At 46.9% G+C, this 16,171-nt stretch overlaps 1 protein-coding gene across 1 annotated transcript in view; it reads right to left on the reverse strand.

Moving 5' to 3' along the window:
* The window catches only part of SLC6A4 (solute carrier family 6 member 4), a 51,441-nt gene that overhangs the window by 10,772 nt on the left and 24,498 nt on the right, over window positions 1-16,171 (reverse strand). Inside the window, exons 5-9 of the mRNA XM_058163972.1 lie at window positions 14,651-14,789; window positions 13,029-13,163; window positions 8,776-8,879; window positions 6,215-6,342; window positions 3,108-3,220 (exon numbers count right to left, since the gene is read on the reverse strand). Of these exons, the coding sequence (XP_058019955.1) occupies window positions 3,108-3,220; window positions 6,215-6,342; window positions 8,776-8,879; window positions 13,029-13,163; window positions 14,651-14,789 (619 nt within the window). The remainder of the gene's footprint in view (window positions 1-3,107; window positions 3,221-6,214; window positions 6,343-8,775; window positions 8,880-13,028; window positions 13,164-14,650; window positions 14,790-16,171) is intronic.

Here is a 16,171-nt window from a genome sequence, read left to right on the forward strand (position 1 = left end):
AGAGCAACTAATAGATTTAAACTTAATGTCAACCGCTTTAATCTAGATTGCAGAAAATATGACTTCTGTAACAGAATCATCAGTGCTTGGAATACTTTACCTGACTCTGTGGTCTCTTCCCATAATCCCAAAAGCTTTAACCAAAAACTTTCTACTATTGACCTCACCCCATTCCTAAGAGGACCATAAGGGGCGTGCATAAGCGCACAAACGTGCCTACCGTTCCTGTCCTATTGTTTTTCTTTTCTTCTTCCTATATATATGCTTATACCTCCTTATATTTACTCATATATGTGTTTATTTACTATATAATCTTTTTGTATGATACCTACATATATTGTTGTGACAAAATAAAATAAAATAAAATAAAATAAATAAATAAATAAATAAATAAATAAATGAATGAATGAATGAATGAATGAATGAATGAATGAATGAATGAATGAATGAATGAAGAAGGACCACATGGCAAGATTACCTCCAGAACTTGTGGGCACTCCATCACAGGAGGTTTTCAAAAAGAGACTGGACAACCATTCATCCAGAACGGTGTGAGGTCTCCCGTTTGAGCCTGATGGTGGTGGTGGTGGTGGTTGGACTAGATGACCTTCAGGGTCCCTTCCAGCCCTTCGAGTCTAAGATTATATGATTCTCGATTGATCTCAGAATTCAATCGCCATCCCCAAGGTTAACGTTGATCCCTTTTATGGGGCAACGAATCAAGGAGAGAAGCAACCTAGGACTCGGGAGGAATTTCCTGGCAGTGGGGACAATTAACCCATGGAACGGCTGGCCACTGGAAGTTGTGGGCGCTCCATCACTGGAGGTTTTCAAGAAGAGACTAGATAGCCACTTGTCTGAAATGGTCTAAGGTCTCCTGCTTGAGTAAGGGGTTGGACTAGGAGACCTCCGAGGTCCCTTCCAAAGTTATTCTGTTATTCTTTGGGAAGGAAGGAAGGAAGGAAGGAAGGAAGGAAGGAAGGAAGGAAGGAAGGAAGGAAGGAAGGAAGGAAGGAAGGAAGGAAGGAAGGAAGGAAGGAAGGAAGGAAGGAAGGAAGGGCAACGGATGGAAACTCATCAAGGAGAGAAGCAACCTTGAACTAAGGAGGAATTTCTTGACAGTGAGAACAATTAACCAGTGGAATTACTTGCCTCCAGAAGTTGTGGTTGCTCCATCAATGGAGGTTTTCAAGAAGAGACTGGGCAGCCGTTTGTCTGAAACGTTATGAGATCTCCTGCTTGAGCAGTGGGTTGGACTAGATGACCTCTGAGGTCCCTTCCAATTCTATTATTCTATCTTCAGAAGGCCTGCAAACTGTTAGTTGTGCCGTTCCTGGAATTCGAATCCCTAGGATAGGGAGGGGGGGATCCCTTGGAGGTCATCTAGTCCCACCTCCTGCTCAGTGGAGAAGTCGAAATGTCAACGTTGCCGAGATCGTCTGCACGAACCCATCCGGGAAGGAGAATTTTTCCAGTTCTCATTCTTGGTCTCTTACCTTCGCTCCCCTGTCACTGCCTAAATCCATTTATTCGAACGTTCCTCAACGTTGGCCATTTTAAGCTATGTGGACTACAATTCCCAGAATTCCTCAGCCGGCTAGGGAATTCTGGGAATTGAAGTCCACACACCTTAACGTTGCCAACGTTGAGAAATATTGGGTTAACCCGTGTCTTGAGAGTTTCCCAGAATCCTTCTTAAAAATTAGTGTCATCCACTAGATAAAGACCAATCCCCCCCCATGGATCCCCCCAACCCACTTGAGTGGAACCATTAACACCCCCCCAAACTTGGATATCCCACCCCCCTTCTGTTATCACCCTTCAGAAACCCCATCTAATCCTTCCAAGTGGCCACCAGAGTTTGCAGACCGATGCAACCTCTCGATTTTTTTTTTAATTTGCATTTATATCCCGCCCTTCTCCGAAGACTCAGGGCAGCTTACACTATGTTAGCAATAGTCTTCATTCTATTTGTATATTTATATACAAAGTCAACTTATTGCCCCCCCAACAATCTGGGTCCTCATTTTACCTACCTTATAAAGGATGGAAGGCTGAGTCAACCTTGGGCCTGGTGGGACTAGAACCTGCAGTAATTGCAGGCAGCTGCTGTTAATAACAGACTGCATTAGCAGCCTGAGCCACAGAGGCCCCTGTGAATAGCTTTTGCAAAAAAAGAGAGAGGGGGAGATCATTTCCACAGGGCCACAAGGAATCTAGACCTTGCAATCTGTCCCTTTGACTCACGTTTACCCTGATCGGCAGCCTCTGGATCAAAGCAACCAACTGCACGAGAAGACTGGAACTGCTTTCATTAATATTGGCTGCAATAGGGGAGTCACAGAATCTTGCAAGGTTCACTGTGCCGCCCCCCCACTTATGCTCAGGTGAATTAGGAAGGTGTCTGTCTGAACTTTCTGCCTGATTTGGACTTATAATAATATAATATAATATAACAACAGAGTTGGAAGGGACCTTGGAGGTCTTCTAGTCCAACCCCCTGCCCAGGCAGGAAACCCTACACCATCTCAGACAAATGGTTATCTAACATTTTCTTAAAAATTTCCAGTGTTTGAGCTTTCCCAACTTCTGCAGGCAAGTCGTTTCACTTATTAATTGTTCTCACTGTCAGGAAATTTCTCCTTAGTTCTAAGTTGCTTCTCTCCTTGATTAGTTTTCCACCCATTGCTTCTTGTCCTGCCCTCGGGTGCTTTGGAGAATAGCTTGACTCCCTCTTCTTTGGGGCAGCCCCTGAGATATTGCAACCCTGCTATCATGTCTCCCCCAGTCCTTCTTTTCATTAAACTAGACATACCCAGTTCCTGCAACCGTTCTTCATATGTTTTATCCTCCAGTCCCCTAATCATCTTTGTTGCTCTTCTCTGCACTCTTTCTGGAGTCTCAACATCTTTTTTACATCGTGGCGACCAAAACTGGATGCAATATTCCAAGTGTGGCCTTACCAAGGCATTATAAAGTGGAGCTAACACTTCACGTGATCTAGATTCTTGTGACATGTTTTCCCCCCCCCCGGAGAGTGTCCCTCTCGGACTCTCTCTGTCCTGCCAAGGCCGGCCACTCTGGAAACGGGACCCTCCTCTGCTCACCGTGCTGTCCAGTCCGAGGGTGATCAACATCAGGAAGAAAATGATGGCGAAGAAAGTGGACGCAGGCATGTTGGCGATGGCCTCGGCGTAGGTGATGAAGAGGAGGCTGGGTCCTGTTTGATAAGCAAAGAGAGAAAGGAGTCAGGCCGAGGTTTCTCTGGTCTTTGAGTAAGCCCCCTCCTCTCCCCTTTTCCTCCTCCCCCTCCTCCATCTTCCCCCCCTCCTCTTCTTCTTCCTCCTGTCTTGTTTCTGTCTTGTTCTTCCAACGAAGAACCAGATGTTCAAGATTTTTATTTTATTTTATTTTGTCACGCAGTATATATAAGATAATGAGGAAAGAAGGAGGGAGGGAGGGAGGGAGGGTGGGAGGAGAGGACAGCAGGAAGAAGAAGAAGAAGGAAAAACATGGAAAACAAAGGAAAAGAGAAGAACAAATAATACAAGATGGAAAAAGGAAGGAAGGAAAGGAGGGAGGGAGGGAGGGAAAGGGTAGAAGAAAGGAAGGAAGAAGAAAAGAAGGGAAAAGGAAAAATATGGGAAGGAAGGAAAGAAGGGAAAGGAGAAAAGATGGGAAGGAAGGAAGGAAGGAAGGAAGGAAGGAAGGAAGGAAGGAAGGAAGGAAGGAAGGAAGGAGAGGACAACAAAAGAAGAAGGAAGAAAAAGAAGAACAAATAATACAGAATGGAAAGAGGGAGGGAGGGAGGGAGGGAGGGAGGAACAAATGAACGAAATGGTGATCCATTTTACAACTGGTAACCTTCATCCTGGCCAGGAAAAGTTTTGCCATAAGAAACTCTTGTGCAAATAACCTGACTTCAATTTCTTTCCTCCTTTACAAATAAAAAGCGGCATTTTTCATTGTTCTCGGGGCTAATCAGGCTCTAGCCCAGCAGCCACCGCAATGCCTATTCCTCCATTTTTATTAGTATTATTTTTAGTTTATTTTAAGCAGAGGGGCCCCACCCTCGACCCAATTCCCAGGATGGGTGACGTCATCCAGCTACAATCAACAATAAAAGACAATAAAAATCAAAAAATTGGCTGGGCTTGAAAGCCCAACTGACGCATTTCGGAACCAGCTGAAGTTTCCAAGCGTTTTGCGATGCCAACCCCGTTTCGAGAACACGTCGGTCTGGTCCAGCAGTTATGACCAGTGATGGTGGCCAGTGTGCTCAGGGGTTGCACAGTTGCCAATTCATACATGCTGCTAGCCAAGACGTCTGGTGGGTGGGGGGGAGCCCATGCGGGCGCCTTCAAGGAGGTAGTGACCGCAGCCAACCTTGGCTCTTGTGAACCTCGGTGAAGGCTGGCTTCAATCAACGGATCAGAATAGAGCTGGAAGGGACCTTGGAGGTCTTCTAGTCCAGCCCTCTGCTTCAAGCAGGAGATGCTACCATTTTAAACAAGTGGTTGTCCAGTCTCTTCTTTAAAAGCCTTCAATGTTGACTTCTGGTGGCCAGCTGTTCCACTGGTTAATTGTCCTCGCTGTTAGGAAATGTCTCCTTAATTCCAGGTTGCTTCTCTCCTTGATTAGTCTCCATCCATTGTTTCTTGTCCTGCCTTCTGATGCTTTGGAGAATAAATTGACCCCCCTCCTCTTTGGGGCAGCCCCTCAAATACTGGAATGCTGCTATCATGTCCCCCCCTAGTCCTTCTCTTCTCTAGACTGGCCAAACCCAAATCCTCCAACTGGTCTTCCTATGTTTTAGTCTCCAGGCATTTAATCATCTGAGTTGCTCTTCTCTGCACCTTTTCCCCCCCAAACTCAACAGACCATCCTGTCACAAAACCGCAACCAATTTTGGTCACCACACTACAAAAAAGATGTTGAGACTTTGGAAAAAGTTCAGAGAAGAGCAAGTAGGATGATTAAAGGCCTGGAAACAAAACATATGAAGGAGGGTTGCAGGATTTGGGATTGACCAGTCTAGAGAAAAAAAGAATTAGGGGCGATATGATCGGATTCCAGTATTTGAGGGGCTGCCCCAAAGAGGAGGGAGGGAGTCAATTGATTTTCCAAAGCACCGGAGGGCAGGACACAAGAAACAATGGATTTAGGCGAATTAAGGAGTGAAGCAGTCTGGAATTAAGGATAAACTTTCTAACAGTGAGGACAATTAACCAGTGGAACAGCTGGCCACCAGAACTTGTGGGTGCTTCATCACTGGAGGTTTTGAAGAAGAGTCTAGACACAATCACTTATCTGAAATGGTATAGGTTCTCCTGCTTGAGCAGGGGGCTGGACTAGAAGACCTCCAAAGTCCCTTCCAGTTCATTCTATTTTATTCTATCCTGGAAAACTCAGCAAGGATATAAACCAGGACTGTCCAATCTTGGCCACTCAAAGACCTGTGGACTTCAACTCCCAGCCAGCTCTGGGAAGGAAGGAAGGAAGGAAGGAGGGAGGGGGGGAGGGAGAGACGGAGGGAAGGACGGAAGGAAGGAAAGAAGGAGAGAGGGAGGGAAGGAAGGAGGGAAGGAAAAAAGGATGGAAGGAAGGAAGAAAGGAGGGAGGGAAGGAAGGAAGGAGGGAGGGAGAGAGGGAGGGAGGGAAGGAAGGAAGGAAGAAAGGAGGGAGGGAGGGAAGGAAGGAAGGAGGAGGGGGGAGGAAGGAAGGAAGGAAGGAGGGAGGGAGGAGGAGGAGGAGGAAGGAAGGAAGGAGGAGGAGGAAGAAGGAGGAGGAGGAAGGAAGGAGGAAGGACGGAGGGAGGAGGAGGGAGGGAAGGAAGGAAGGACGGAAGAAGGAGGAGGAAGGAAGGAAGGAGGAAGGGAGGGAAGGAAGGAGGGAGGGAGGGAAGGGAAGGAAGGACGGAAGAAGGAGGGAGGGAAGGAAGGAGAGAGGGAAGGACGGAGGGAGGGAGGGAGGGAGGGAAGGGAAGGAAGGAAGGAAGGGAGGGAAGGAAGGACAGAAGGAGGGAGGGAGGGAAGGAAGGGAAGGATGGAGGAAGGGAGGGAGGGAAGGACGGAGGGAGGGAAGGGAAGGAAGAAGGGAGGGAGAGAGGGAAGGAAGGAAGGAGGGAGGGAGGGAATTCTGGGAGTTGAAGTCCACAAGTCTTCCAGTTGGCCAAAGTTGGAGACTCCTGAGGTATACGGAACCTGGACCTTACCTGTATCTTTCGCGACTTCGGAGACCGGCAGCTTCCTCATCTCCGCCATGTAGCCCAGGACCGTGAAGATGACGAATCCTGCGAGGAAACTCGTGAGGCAGTTGATGGCGCTGGTGACGAGGGCATCTCTGCAACGAGAAACCCAAAACCCGCTCAGCATCGGGGGGGCGGGAGAACCGGTGGCTTCTGCCCCACGGCCTCCTCCAACCCCAGGAGCAGCAGAAGGGACATCGGAGGGGGCCAGACTAGCCGGGGTTGTGAAATTGAGGCTATCACGCTGGGGATGAATGAAGGACAGAATAACAGAGTTGGAAGGGACCTTGTAGGTCATCTAGTCCAACCCCCTCCTCCCGCCCTACACCATTTCTGACAGATGAAGAGAAGGACCTTTAGTAAAATCGCCCTCGACGTACAAGCGTTCATTTAGAGACCCTTTGAAGCGACAACGGCGCTGAAAAAAATGACTTGGGATCGGTCCTCGCATTTACGACCGTTGCAGCATTCCCCCACCGTCACCGTGATCAAAATTTGGACGCTTGGCGACAGGCGTCTCTTTATGACGATCCGGAGGGGGGAGACGTGTCACGTGATGGCCGTTTGTGACCTTCCCAGCCAGCCTCCGACAAGCGGAGTGAATGGGGGAAGCCGGGTTCACTTAATGACCGCATGATTCATTTAACAGCGGTGGTGAAACAGGTCGTAGAAATTGGCCGTCATGCATTTAGCCAGCATGTTGCTTAGCCGTGGTTCCAATTCTGGTTCCAATGGTGGTTATAAGTCAAGGACTAGCTGAACACGGGGTCGAAGGTGGAAGTAAGTTACCTGTCTCTGAGTTAACTTTAGTACTTGCTTGTTCAGCAGTCAGAGGATGATTACAATAGTGGCCAAAATTGTGGAAACCTTTTGGGGAAAGTGTCTTTTTGAGGTTTGATGGCTAATAACACCCCTTTTTTGGGAGGGAGTTTCAAGAGAATCCTATTCCACTGCTGGAATGGCCTGGGAATAGCCCAGACCTTCACCCATTGAAAATCTAGGGAGCCAACTAAAGAAACTTGTTAGTCAGAACTTGTGAAAAACCCAGTTAATAGAAGCCATCATTCCATCTTGGTTTCACATGAGAACAGCTGCAGAACTCAAAGATTTGGTTCACTCCATGGGAGGATGTTGTTAGGCCGTCATTCGTGCGAAAGGTGACCCAACTAAGGATTAACAGATGTGATAATTTTTGTATCTCTCGTTTTTTCCATGGTGATAATTTTTGTATATCTCACGTTTTACTTTTCTTCTTTCTACTGCAACTGCTATTCTCACAGCAAATCCTTCCTAAAAGTTATTGCATTACATTCTTGATTCAATTATCTTTCCATTGATATATAATTTTATGGTACTACTAACAAAAAAAGTGGTGTTATTAGCTAGTTTTAGAAAATACACTTTTCCCAAAAGGTTTCCACAATTTGGGCCACTACTGTACATGAAGACTATAACGTTCTCCCCACCCCCACTCAATTCTGGGAGGAAAATAAGATTATTCCTATATTTCTCCTCCAGGGAAGTGTAAAGTAGTACATTCAATGTCCTAAAAGAACAAGTCTGGCCTAGCAGTTAAGGCGCCAGGCTAGAAACTGGGGGACGTGAGTTCTAGTCCCTGCTTAGACAAGACGCCTGGGTGGGTGGTTTTTTAGGGCGAGTCACCAGGAGAAATTGAGTTTTAGTGCCACCTTGCATATGAGGCTGAGTGACTTTGGGCCAATCACCAGGTGCCTGGGAGTTCTAGTCCCGTCTTAGACGTGAAAGATAGGTGACTTTGAGCCACCCACTCTCTCTCTCAGCCCAGCCCACCTCACAGGGTTGTTGTTATGAAGGGGGAAAGGACGAGAAAGATGGATTGCATATGTTCACCACCTTGACTTGTTTATAAAAATAATGGAGGGAGGGAGGGAAGGAAGGAAGAGAGAGAGAGAGAGAGAAAGAAAGAAAAAGAAAGAAAGAAAGAAAGAAAGGGAAGAGGGAAAGGAAGGAAGAAGTAAAGAGGGAGAGTGAAAGAGGGTAAAAGAAAGAGAGAAAAGGAAAGGAAGGAAGGAAGGAAGGAAGGAAGGAAGGAAAGGAGGGAAGGAAGGAAGGAAAGGAAGGAAGGAAGGAAGGAAGGAAGGAAGGAAGGAAAGGAGGGAAGAGGGAAAGGAAAGAAGAAGTAAAGAAGGAGAGTGAAAGAGGGTAAAAGAATGAAAGAGAGAAAAGGAAAGCGAAAGAAAGAAAGGAAAGAAAAGAGAAAAGAAGAAAGGAGGAAAGAAGTAAAGAGAGAGAAAGAGAGAGGGAGAAAAAGAAAGAAAAGGAGGGAAGAGGGAAAGGAAGGAAGAAGTAAAGAAGGAGAGTGAAAGAGAGTAAAAGAATGAAAACAAACAGGAGAGAAAGAAAGAAAGAAAGAAAGAAAGAAAGAAAGAAAGAAAAAGAAAGACAGACAGACAAAGAAACCTCTGGCCCTTCTGAAGAAGTTTTTCTGGTCTCTCCATCCCATCTTCTCCCCCGAAGGCCTTTATTTCCTTCTCCCGCCCAGGACTTACTGATAGCAGTTGTTGTGGAACTTGTTGTAGCTCGCAAAAGCCAGGAGGACCCCGAATCCGGGCCCGAGGGAGAAGAAGATCTGGGCCGCTGCGTCCACCCACACCTAAAGACACAAACCGACAAAGCTGAGCCACACCAACAGGCTGTGAAAAGAGCTGGAATCGTGGAACCTAATCCTCCTAGAACTGATGATGCTACCTAGAAGGGTCATGAAACGTCTACAAGGAAACCGGCAAGCACAGAGAACATCAAAGACCCCACAATACTTTTCTTCTTCCTCCTCCTCTTTCCTCCTCCCCCTCCCTTCTAGCACTGGTGAAGTTATTAAAGCAACTCTAGAACATCAAAAAAAAACTCCAAATTCCCAATATCGCTGAAGGCTGAATACTCCAATAGTCTCCATGGACATTCTTGAAGGAACTCCTCAAATTTTGCTTTTCCAGACCCAGCCTGCCTCTTTCCTTTTCCCTCTTCCCTGGAGAGAGCCAGAGGCTGCCCGGGTGCAAATAGGAGGAATTTCCTGACCGTGAGAACAATTCACCAGTGGAACAGCTTGCCACCAGAAGTCGTGGGTGCTCGATCCCTGGAGGCTTTCAAGAAGAGACTAGACAGCCAGAATGGTAACAGCGATCAACTTTGGGAACGTTAAGACTTGTGGACTTCAACTCCCAGAATGGCCAGCTGGGGAATTCTGGGAGTTGAAGTCCACAAGTCTTAAAAGTTCCTAAAATTAGATACCCCTAGTGTAAGGTCAAGCAGGGGGGGTTGGACTAGAAGACCTCCAAGGTCCCTTCCAATTCTGTTATCCTGCTATTCTGTACCTCGGCTGATCCAGGAGCACACGGGGACTTCGCGGCCAGACTGCGATCGACCGATTACGATCTGCTCCTTCCTCACTTCAGAGATAGCCAGCACAATAACCAAGATTTTTTTTTTTATTACTTTTAGGGTGTCACTTGGGCCTTATTTGCAGCCGCGCTTTTGATCAAATAACAGCCTGTTTTCATTTCCTCTTGAACTCCCCCTATCAAGCCATCCGGCTGGCGAATATTAGAATATCTAATCTTGCTAGTGCCTGAATTTATTACTTAAAGTGAGTGCCTGGATCTTCCCTCCGTGCGACATTTTTATAACTCGGCGTAGGGAAGGGCACATTAAACCTCAGAGATTTTTGTGGTTTTATTTATTTATTGGGCAGGTAGAGGCACCGATAATTCGGATTTTGCCGCAACTCATGTGCCGACTGATTTTACCAAAGGAACAGTGGTTTCTTAACCGATAAATTGTACGGGATTTTTATTTTTATTTTATGGAGCCGAATAAAGAAACTGGTTAGTCAGAAGCGACCCAGCAATAAAACCCAGTTAATAGAAGCCATCATTCAATCTTGGTTTCACATGAGAACAGCTGCAGAACTCAAAAACTTGGCTCACTTCATGGGAAGACGTAAGACCGTCATTCACGCTAAAGGTTACCCAACGAAGGATTAACAGATGTGATAATTTTTGTATCTCTTGTTTTTTCTACGTGTTTCACTTTTCTTCTTCATACCGTAACTGCTATTCTAACAGCAAATCCTTCCTAAAAGTTATTGCATTACATTCTTGATTAAATTATCTTTCCATTAATATATAATTTTGTGGCACTGCTCCAAAAAACAAAAAGTGGTGTTATTAGCTAGTTTTAGAAAATACACATTTCCCAAAAGGTTTCCACAATTTTGGCCACTACTATAGACTGATCGCCCCAAGTAAGAACTGCATTGACATACTAATAAAGGAGTGAATATTATACAGGTGGTCTTCCATACAAAGATTCATTTAATGACTTTTCAAAGTGAAAAAAGTGATCGAGGACCGTTGTAGCATCCCGTGGGCTGGGGATGGGGTCACACAATCCCCCTTTTTCTTGTTTCTCATTTAACGACGGCAGTGATTCACTTAACAACTGTGGCAAGAAAGGTCGTAAAACGGGGCCAAAACCATACAACTGTTTCTCTAAGCAACGCTTAGAAATTTTGGGCTCGATTGTGGTCATAAGTCCAGAACTACCTATAAGTTTTCTTTACTTGAAAAGGGGGCTTCTGATTGGCTGATTTCAGAATGGTTGAGAATTCCCATTGCAATTCCTGACAGACTGGAACCCTGGGTGCCATCTAACAAAACGAAATTCATCGGTGAAAAAAAGGAAGGTTTTTTTTACATTAAGGCAGAAAAACCAAAATGCACAGGGACAGTATAGATGGTACCTTGCTCAATAGTAGTAACTGTGAGAGGGATCTTGGAGTCCTAGTGGATAACTATTTAGATATGAGCCAGCCGTGTGCAGCAGCTGCCAATAAAGCCAATGCAATCCTAGGCTGCATAAACAGAGGGATAGAATCAGGATCACGTGAAGTGTTAATACCACTTTATAAGGCCTTGGGAAGGCCACACTTGGAATATTGCATCCAGTTTTGGTCGCCACGATGTAAAAAAGATGTGGAGACTCTAGAAAGAGTGCAGAGAAGAGCAACAAAGATGATTAGGGGACTGGAGCAGTGGTTACCAACTGGTGGTCCGCGAGAAAAATTTGGTGGTCCGCAGAAAAATTATTTGCATTTTTTATGTTGCACTAAATACTATTTATCTTTTTAAAAAAATCATATTAGTGGTCCACGGGGTTTAAAATTATGAATTTAGGGGTCCCTGAGGTCCGAAAGGTTGGTGACCCCTGGATTGGAGGATGAAACATATAAAGAATGGTTCCTGGACTTGGGCATGTCTAGTTTAATGAAAAGCAGAGTTCCAATAACTCAGGGGTTGCCACAAAGAAGAGGGAATCAAGCTATTCTCCAAAGCACCTGAGGGTAGAACAAGAAGCAATGGGTGGAAACTGATCAAGGAGAGAAGCAACCTAGAACTAAGGAGAAATTTCCTGACAGTGAGAACAATTAACCAGTGGAACAACCTCCAGAAGTTGTAAATGCTCCAACACTGCAAGTTTTTAAGAAGATGTTAGATAACCATTTGTCCTTTTAGGGAAGTTTTGAAGCTGAACTTCCTTAGTGAATGTGGCAAAGTTTGAGAGGGTAGCAGCTGATGAGTTGCTCATACGTGACGTGTCTTTCCATCACACACAACCTTCTCTAAACACTTCCTAATCTGGAGGAGGAGAAAACCCTGGGAAATTGGGGTTGAAAGGCCACGAAAGAGCAACCGAAAGGGAACTTGTACAATCATCCTTAGTCACTTCTTCTTCAGCATCTCACTGGAAGCATCTTGGGCTGATGAGAAGGTCAACTGTCGACGAATCCAGAAAAAGAAAATTCCTGGGACATTATTTTTTACAGAATAATAGAATTGGAAGGGACCTTATAGGTCAGGGTTGTGTGTCAAACTCAAGGCTCGGGGGTGAGGCCAGTCAGAATTTTTACTACCGGTTCTCTCGAACTACTCAAAATTTCTGCTACCGGTTCTCCAGAACTGGTCAGAATCTGCTGAGACCTATCTCTGACTCTGTACCATTTCTGATAGCTTTACTGAATAAATCCACGTTGCCACAGAAAAAGCAAAGCCAGCTCTGAGCTTCTCGCGGAAAAGCAAGCGTAGTTAATGCTCCCTTTCCCTACTGGCCACACGTTACATCCACCAATCACTTCTGTTCATTTTGGGGAACCAGCCGGCCGCGCTGTGGAATCTACGCTGGGTGTCCTTGAGTGGGGGGAGCAATGTCTCACGGGAACCGACGATGCTTGGACCGCAGTGGAGCCCAAAATTTCTGTCGCGAAGCAAAACAGTTGTTAAGTGAGCTTTTGCCAAATTTTACGACCTTTCTTGCCACAGTTGTTAAGTGAATCACTGCCATTGTTTAGTTAGTCGCCCGGTTGTTACGTGAATCCAGCCTCCCCCACTGACTTTGCTCGTCAGAAGGTCACAAAAGGGGGTCGCGTGAGCCCGGGAACACTGCAACCGTCATAAATATGAGTCAGTTTATTTTATTTATTTATTTATTTATTCGTATTTTTATACCGCCCTATCTCCCTAAGGACTCAGTTGCCAAGCGTCTGAATTTTGATCACCGTGGGGGTGCCACAACGGTTGTAAGTATGAAAAACAGGTTGTAAGTAACCTTTTTCAGTGCCGTGGTAACTTCACGCAGTCAGTAAATGAATTTTTGTAAGTAGGGGACTATCTGTATTAAAAAAATAAGGCTGGGATTAATGGAACGATTGATTTACGATCACAGTTAAGCTGTTGACCAATGGACTTACGTGAGTCGTGAGAAGTTTCTTCCAATCGGGCTGCAGGTAGTAGAGGACCCCCTTCCAGGCTCCAGGTAAGGTGGCTCCACGGATCAAGAGGATGAGGAGAATGGCGTAAGGGAAGGTGGCCGTCACCCAGACCACCTGCGAGGAGAAGCAGTGGAGAAGACGGAAGAAGGTTGAGAAGGCTGAAGGTGAAGAAGGTTGAGAATCAAGGCTCTCCACCAAGAATGGAAACTCAAGGTCCATCTGTCTGGTGGAGAAACCTCTCTGCTCTTGAAGGAAGTTCCTCATTCTTTACTACCTGTAGGATAGGAGGTGTTCAAACTTGGCCACTTGAAGACCTGTGGACTTCAACTCCCAGCTGTGCTGGCTGGGGAATTCTAGGAGTTGAAGTCCACAGGTCTTCAAGAGGCTGAGGCTGGTAGGAGAAGACCTGCTTCCGGTCCCTTCCACACTTAAGATGCTTGTCCTGAGATGCAGAGACTTTGAAGTAATTTGGGTTGGGGGGGCAAGTGGAATCCAATGACTCACGTCTTGAGGGGTCAGTTTGGTTTTCATGGGGACACATCTCCCACCCCCTCATCATGGCCCTTAGGCTGAAGTATAAGGGGTGGATGTTGTCCATGGATGATTTGGCCTTCAAAGAGTCATCATCCAATTTAAATTGGAGAACCTTTGAGTCTTCAAGGCCAGGAGGGAGGGAGGGGAAGGGAAGGGAAGGGAAGGGGTAAAGAGAGACAGAGGGAGGAAGATTAGAAGGAAGAAAGAGGAGAAGGAAGGAAGAGGAGAAAGGGACAAAGAGGAGAAGGAAGGGAAGGAGGGAGGGAAGAAAGGGCAAAAGAGGGAAGAAGGGAAGGAAAGAAGGAAAGAAAGAAAGGGAAAAAGAAATGGAGGGAGAAAGATTAGAAGGAAGGAAGAGTAGAAGAAAGGAAGATGAGAAAGAGACAAAGGGGGAGGAAAGGGCAAAAGAGGGAAGAAGGGAAGGAAAGAAGGAAAGGAAGGAAGGAAGGAAAGAAAGAAAGAAAGAAAGAAAGAAAGAAAGAAAGAAAGAAAGAGAAAAAGAAATGGAGGGAGGAAGAGTAGCAGGAAGGAAGAGTAGAAGAAAGGAAGATGAGAAAGAGACAAAGAGGGGGAGGAAAGGGCAAAGGAGGGAAGAAGGGAAGGAAAGAATAATTGAAAGGAAGGAAGGTAAAGAAAGAAAGAAAATGGGAAAGGGAAAATAAGAGAAGGAAGGAAGGAAGGAAAAAATGAGAGAGGAAAAAGGGAAGGAGGAAAGGAAGGGAAAGGGAAACGGGAAAGAGAAAAAGAGGAGAAGGAAGGAAGGAAGGAAATGGGATTCTTCCATTTGTGGATAGATATCATATCATACCATAACTGAGACCTGCCCACCTCCCATGGGCCTCATCCCTGTCCCCCTGGGTCAGCCAATCCCTGCCACCCAAAAGGACTCCAAAAACCATCTCCTAATCTTTCTTTTGGGGAGGGACGGGGGGGGGGGTCTTTGTCACATGACCCAGAAGAAGAAAGGGCAGAGGGAGAATCTCTGTTTTTTGGGACCCCAAGGTCCCGTCCTCTGCCTCCATCCATCTCCTCCTCCTCCTCCTCTCTTTCTCCTTCTTCCTCTTCACCTTTCCAGATGTTTTGACCCCTTTCCAGATGCTGAAGTAGACGATGGTGAAGATGAAGAGCAGGCAGAGGGTCAGCTGCCAGCTGATGCCGCCCAGGTCCTCCAGGCCCTTCGCTCGGTGGAGCTGCAGAACGTGGCGGCTGAAAGGGACAGCAGAGACGGGGGGCCGCGTCAGCACCCCCACTATTCAAAGGGGGCAAGGAGGGAGGGAGGGAGGGAAGGAAGGAAGGAAGGAGGGAGAGTAAAGCGAGGGAGGGAGGAGAGAAATGGAAGGAAGGAAGGAGGGAGGGAGGGAGGGAAGGAAGGAAGGAGAGCAAGGTGAGGGAGGGAGGAGAGAAACAGGAGGGAGGGAGGGAGGGAAGGAAGGAAGGAAGGAGGAAGGAAGGAGGAAGGAAAGAAGAGGAGGGAGGGAAGGAAGGAGGGAGGAAGGAAGGAAGGAGGGAGGAAGGAGGAAGGAAGGAAGGAAGGAGAGCAAGGTGAGGGAGGGAGGAAAGAAACAGAAAGAGGGGAGGGAGGAAGGAAGGAAGGAAGAAGGAGGAGGGAAGGAGGAAGGAAGGAGGGAAGAAGTACGGAGGAGGGAAGGAAGGAGGAAGGAAGAAGGAGGAGGGAGGAAGGAAGGAGGGAGGAGGAAGGAAGGAAGGAGGAGGGAGGAAGGAAGAAGGAGGAGGAAGGAAGGAAGGAGGAAAGGAAGGAAGAAAGGAAGAAAGGAGGGAGGGAAGGAAGGAAGAAAGAAAGGAAGGAAGGAGGGAGGGAGAGAAGGAAGGAGGAAAGGAAGGAGGGAAGGAAGGAAGGAGGGAGGGAGGGAAGGAAGGAGGGAAGGAAGGAGGGAAGAAGGAGGAGGAGGGAAGGAAGGAGGAGGAGGGAAGGAAGGAAGGAGGAGGAGGGAAGGAGGAAAGGAACGAAGGAAGGAAGGAAGGAAGAAAGGAAGGAAGGAGGAGGAAGGAAGGAAGGAGGGAGGAAGGAAGAAGGAGGAAGGAAGGAGGGAAGGAAGGAGGGAAGAAGGAGGGAGGAGGAAGGAAGGAGGGAGGAGGAAGGAGGAAAGGAACGAAGGAAGGAAGGAAGGAAGGAAGGAGGGAGGGAAGGAAGGAAGGAGGAAAGGAAGGAAGAAGGGAGGGAGGGAAGGAAGAAAGGAAGGAGGAAAGGAAGGAAGAAAGGAAGAAAGGAGGGAGGGAAGGAAGGAAGGAAGAAAGGAAGGAAGGAGGGAGGGAGGGAAGGAAGGAGGGAAGGAAGGAGGAAAGGAAGGAGGGAAGGAAAGAAGGAGGGAGGGAAGGAAGGAAGGAAGGAAGGAGGAAAGGAAGGGAGGAGGGAGGGAGGGAGGGGGCCCTTGTGCAGGGCTCCCTGCAGCTCTCTGGCAGGGTGAAAGGATCGCTCCCATGATGTTCATTGGCCATAATCATTGGCTGGGGTTTGATGGGAGCTAACGCTGATCCCTAGGAGTGCAAGTCACGATCAGAATAACAGAGTTGGAAGAGACCTCAGAGGTCATCTAGTCCAACCCCTTACTCAGGCAGGGTGGTTTAAT

This window comes from Ahaetulla prasina, chromosome 1 (genome assembly GCF_028640845.1).
Source record: "Ahaetulla prasina isolate Xishuangbanna chromosome 1, ASM2864084v1, whole genome shotgun sequence".
Lineage (NCBI taxonomy): Eukaryota > Metazoa > Chordata > Lepidosauria > Squamata > Colubridae > Ahaetulla > Ahaetulla prasina.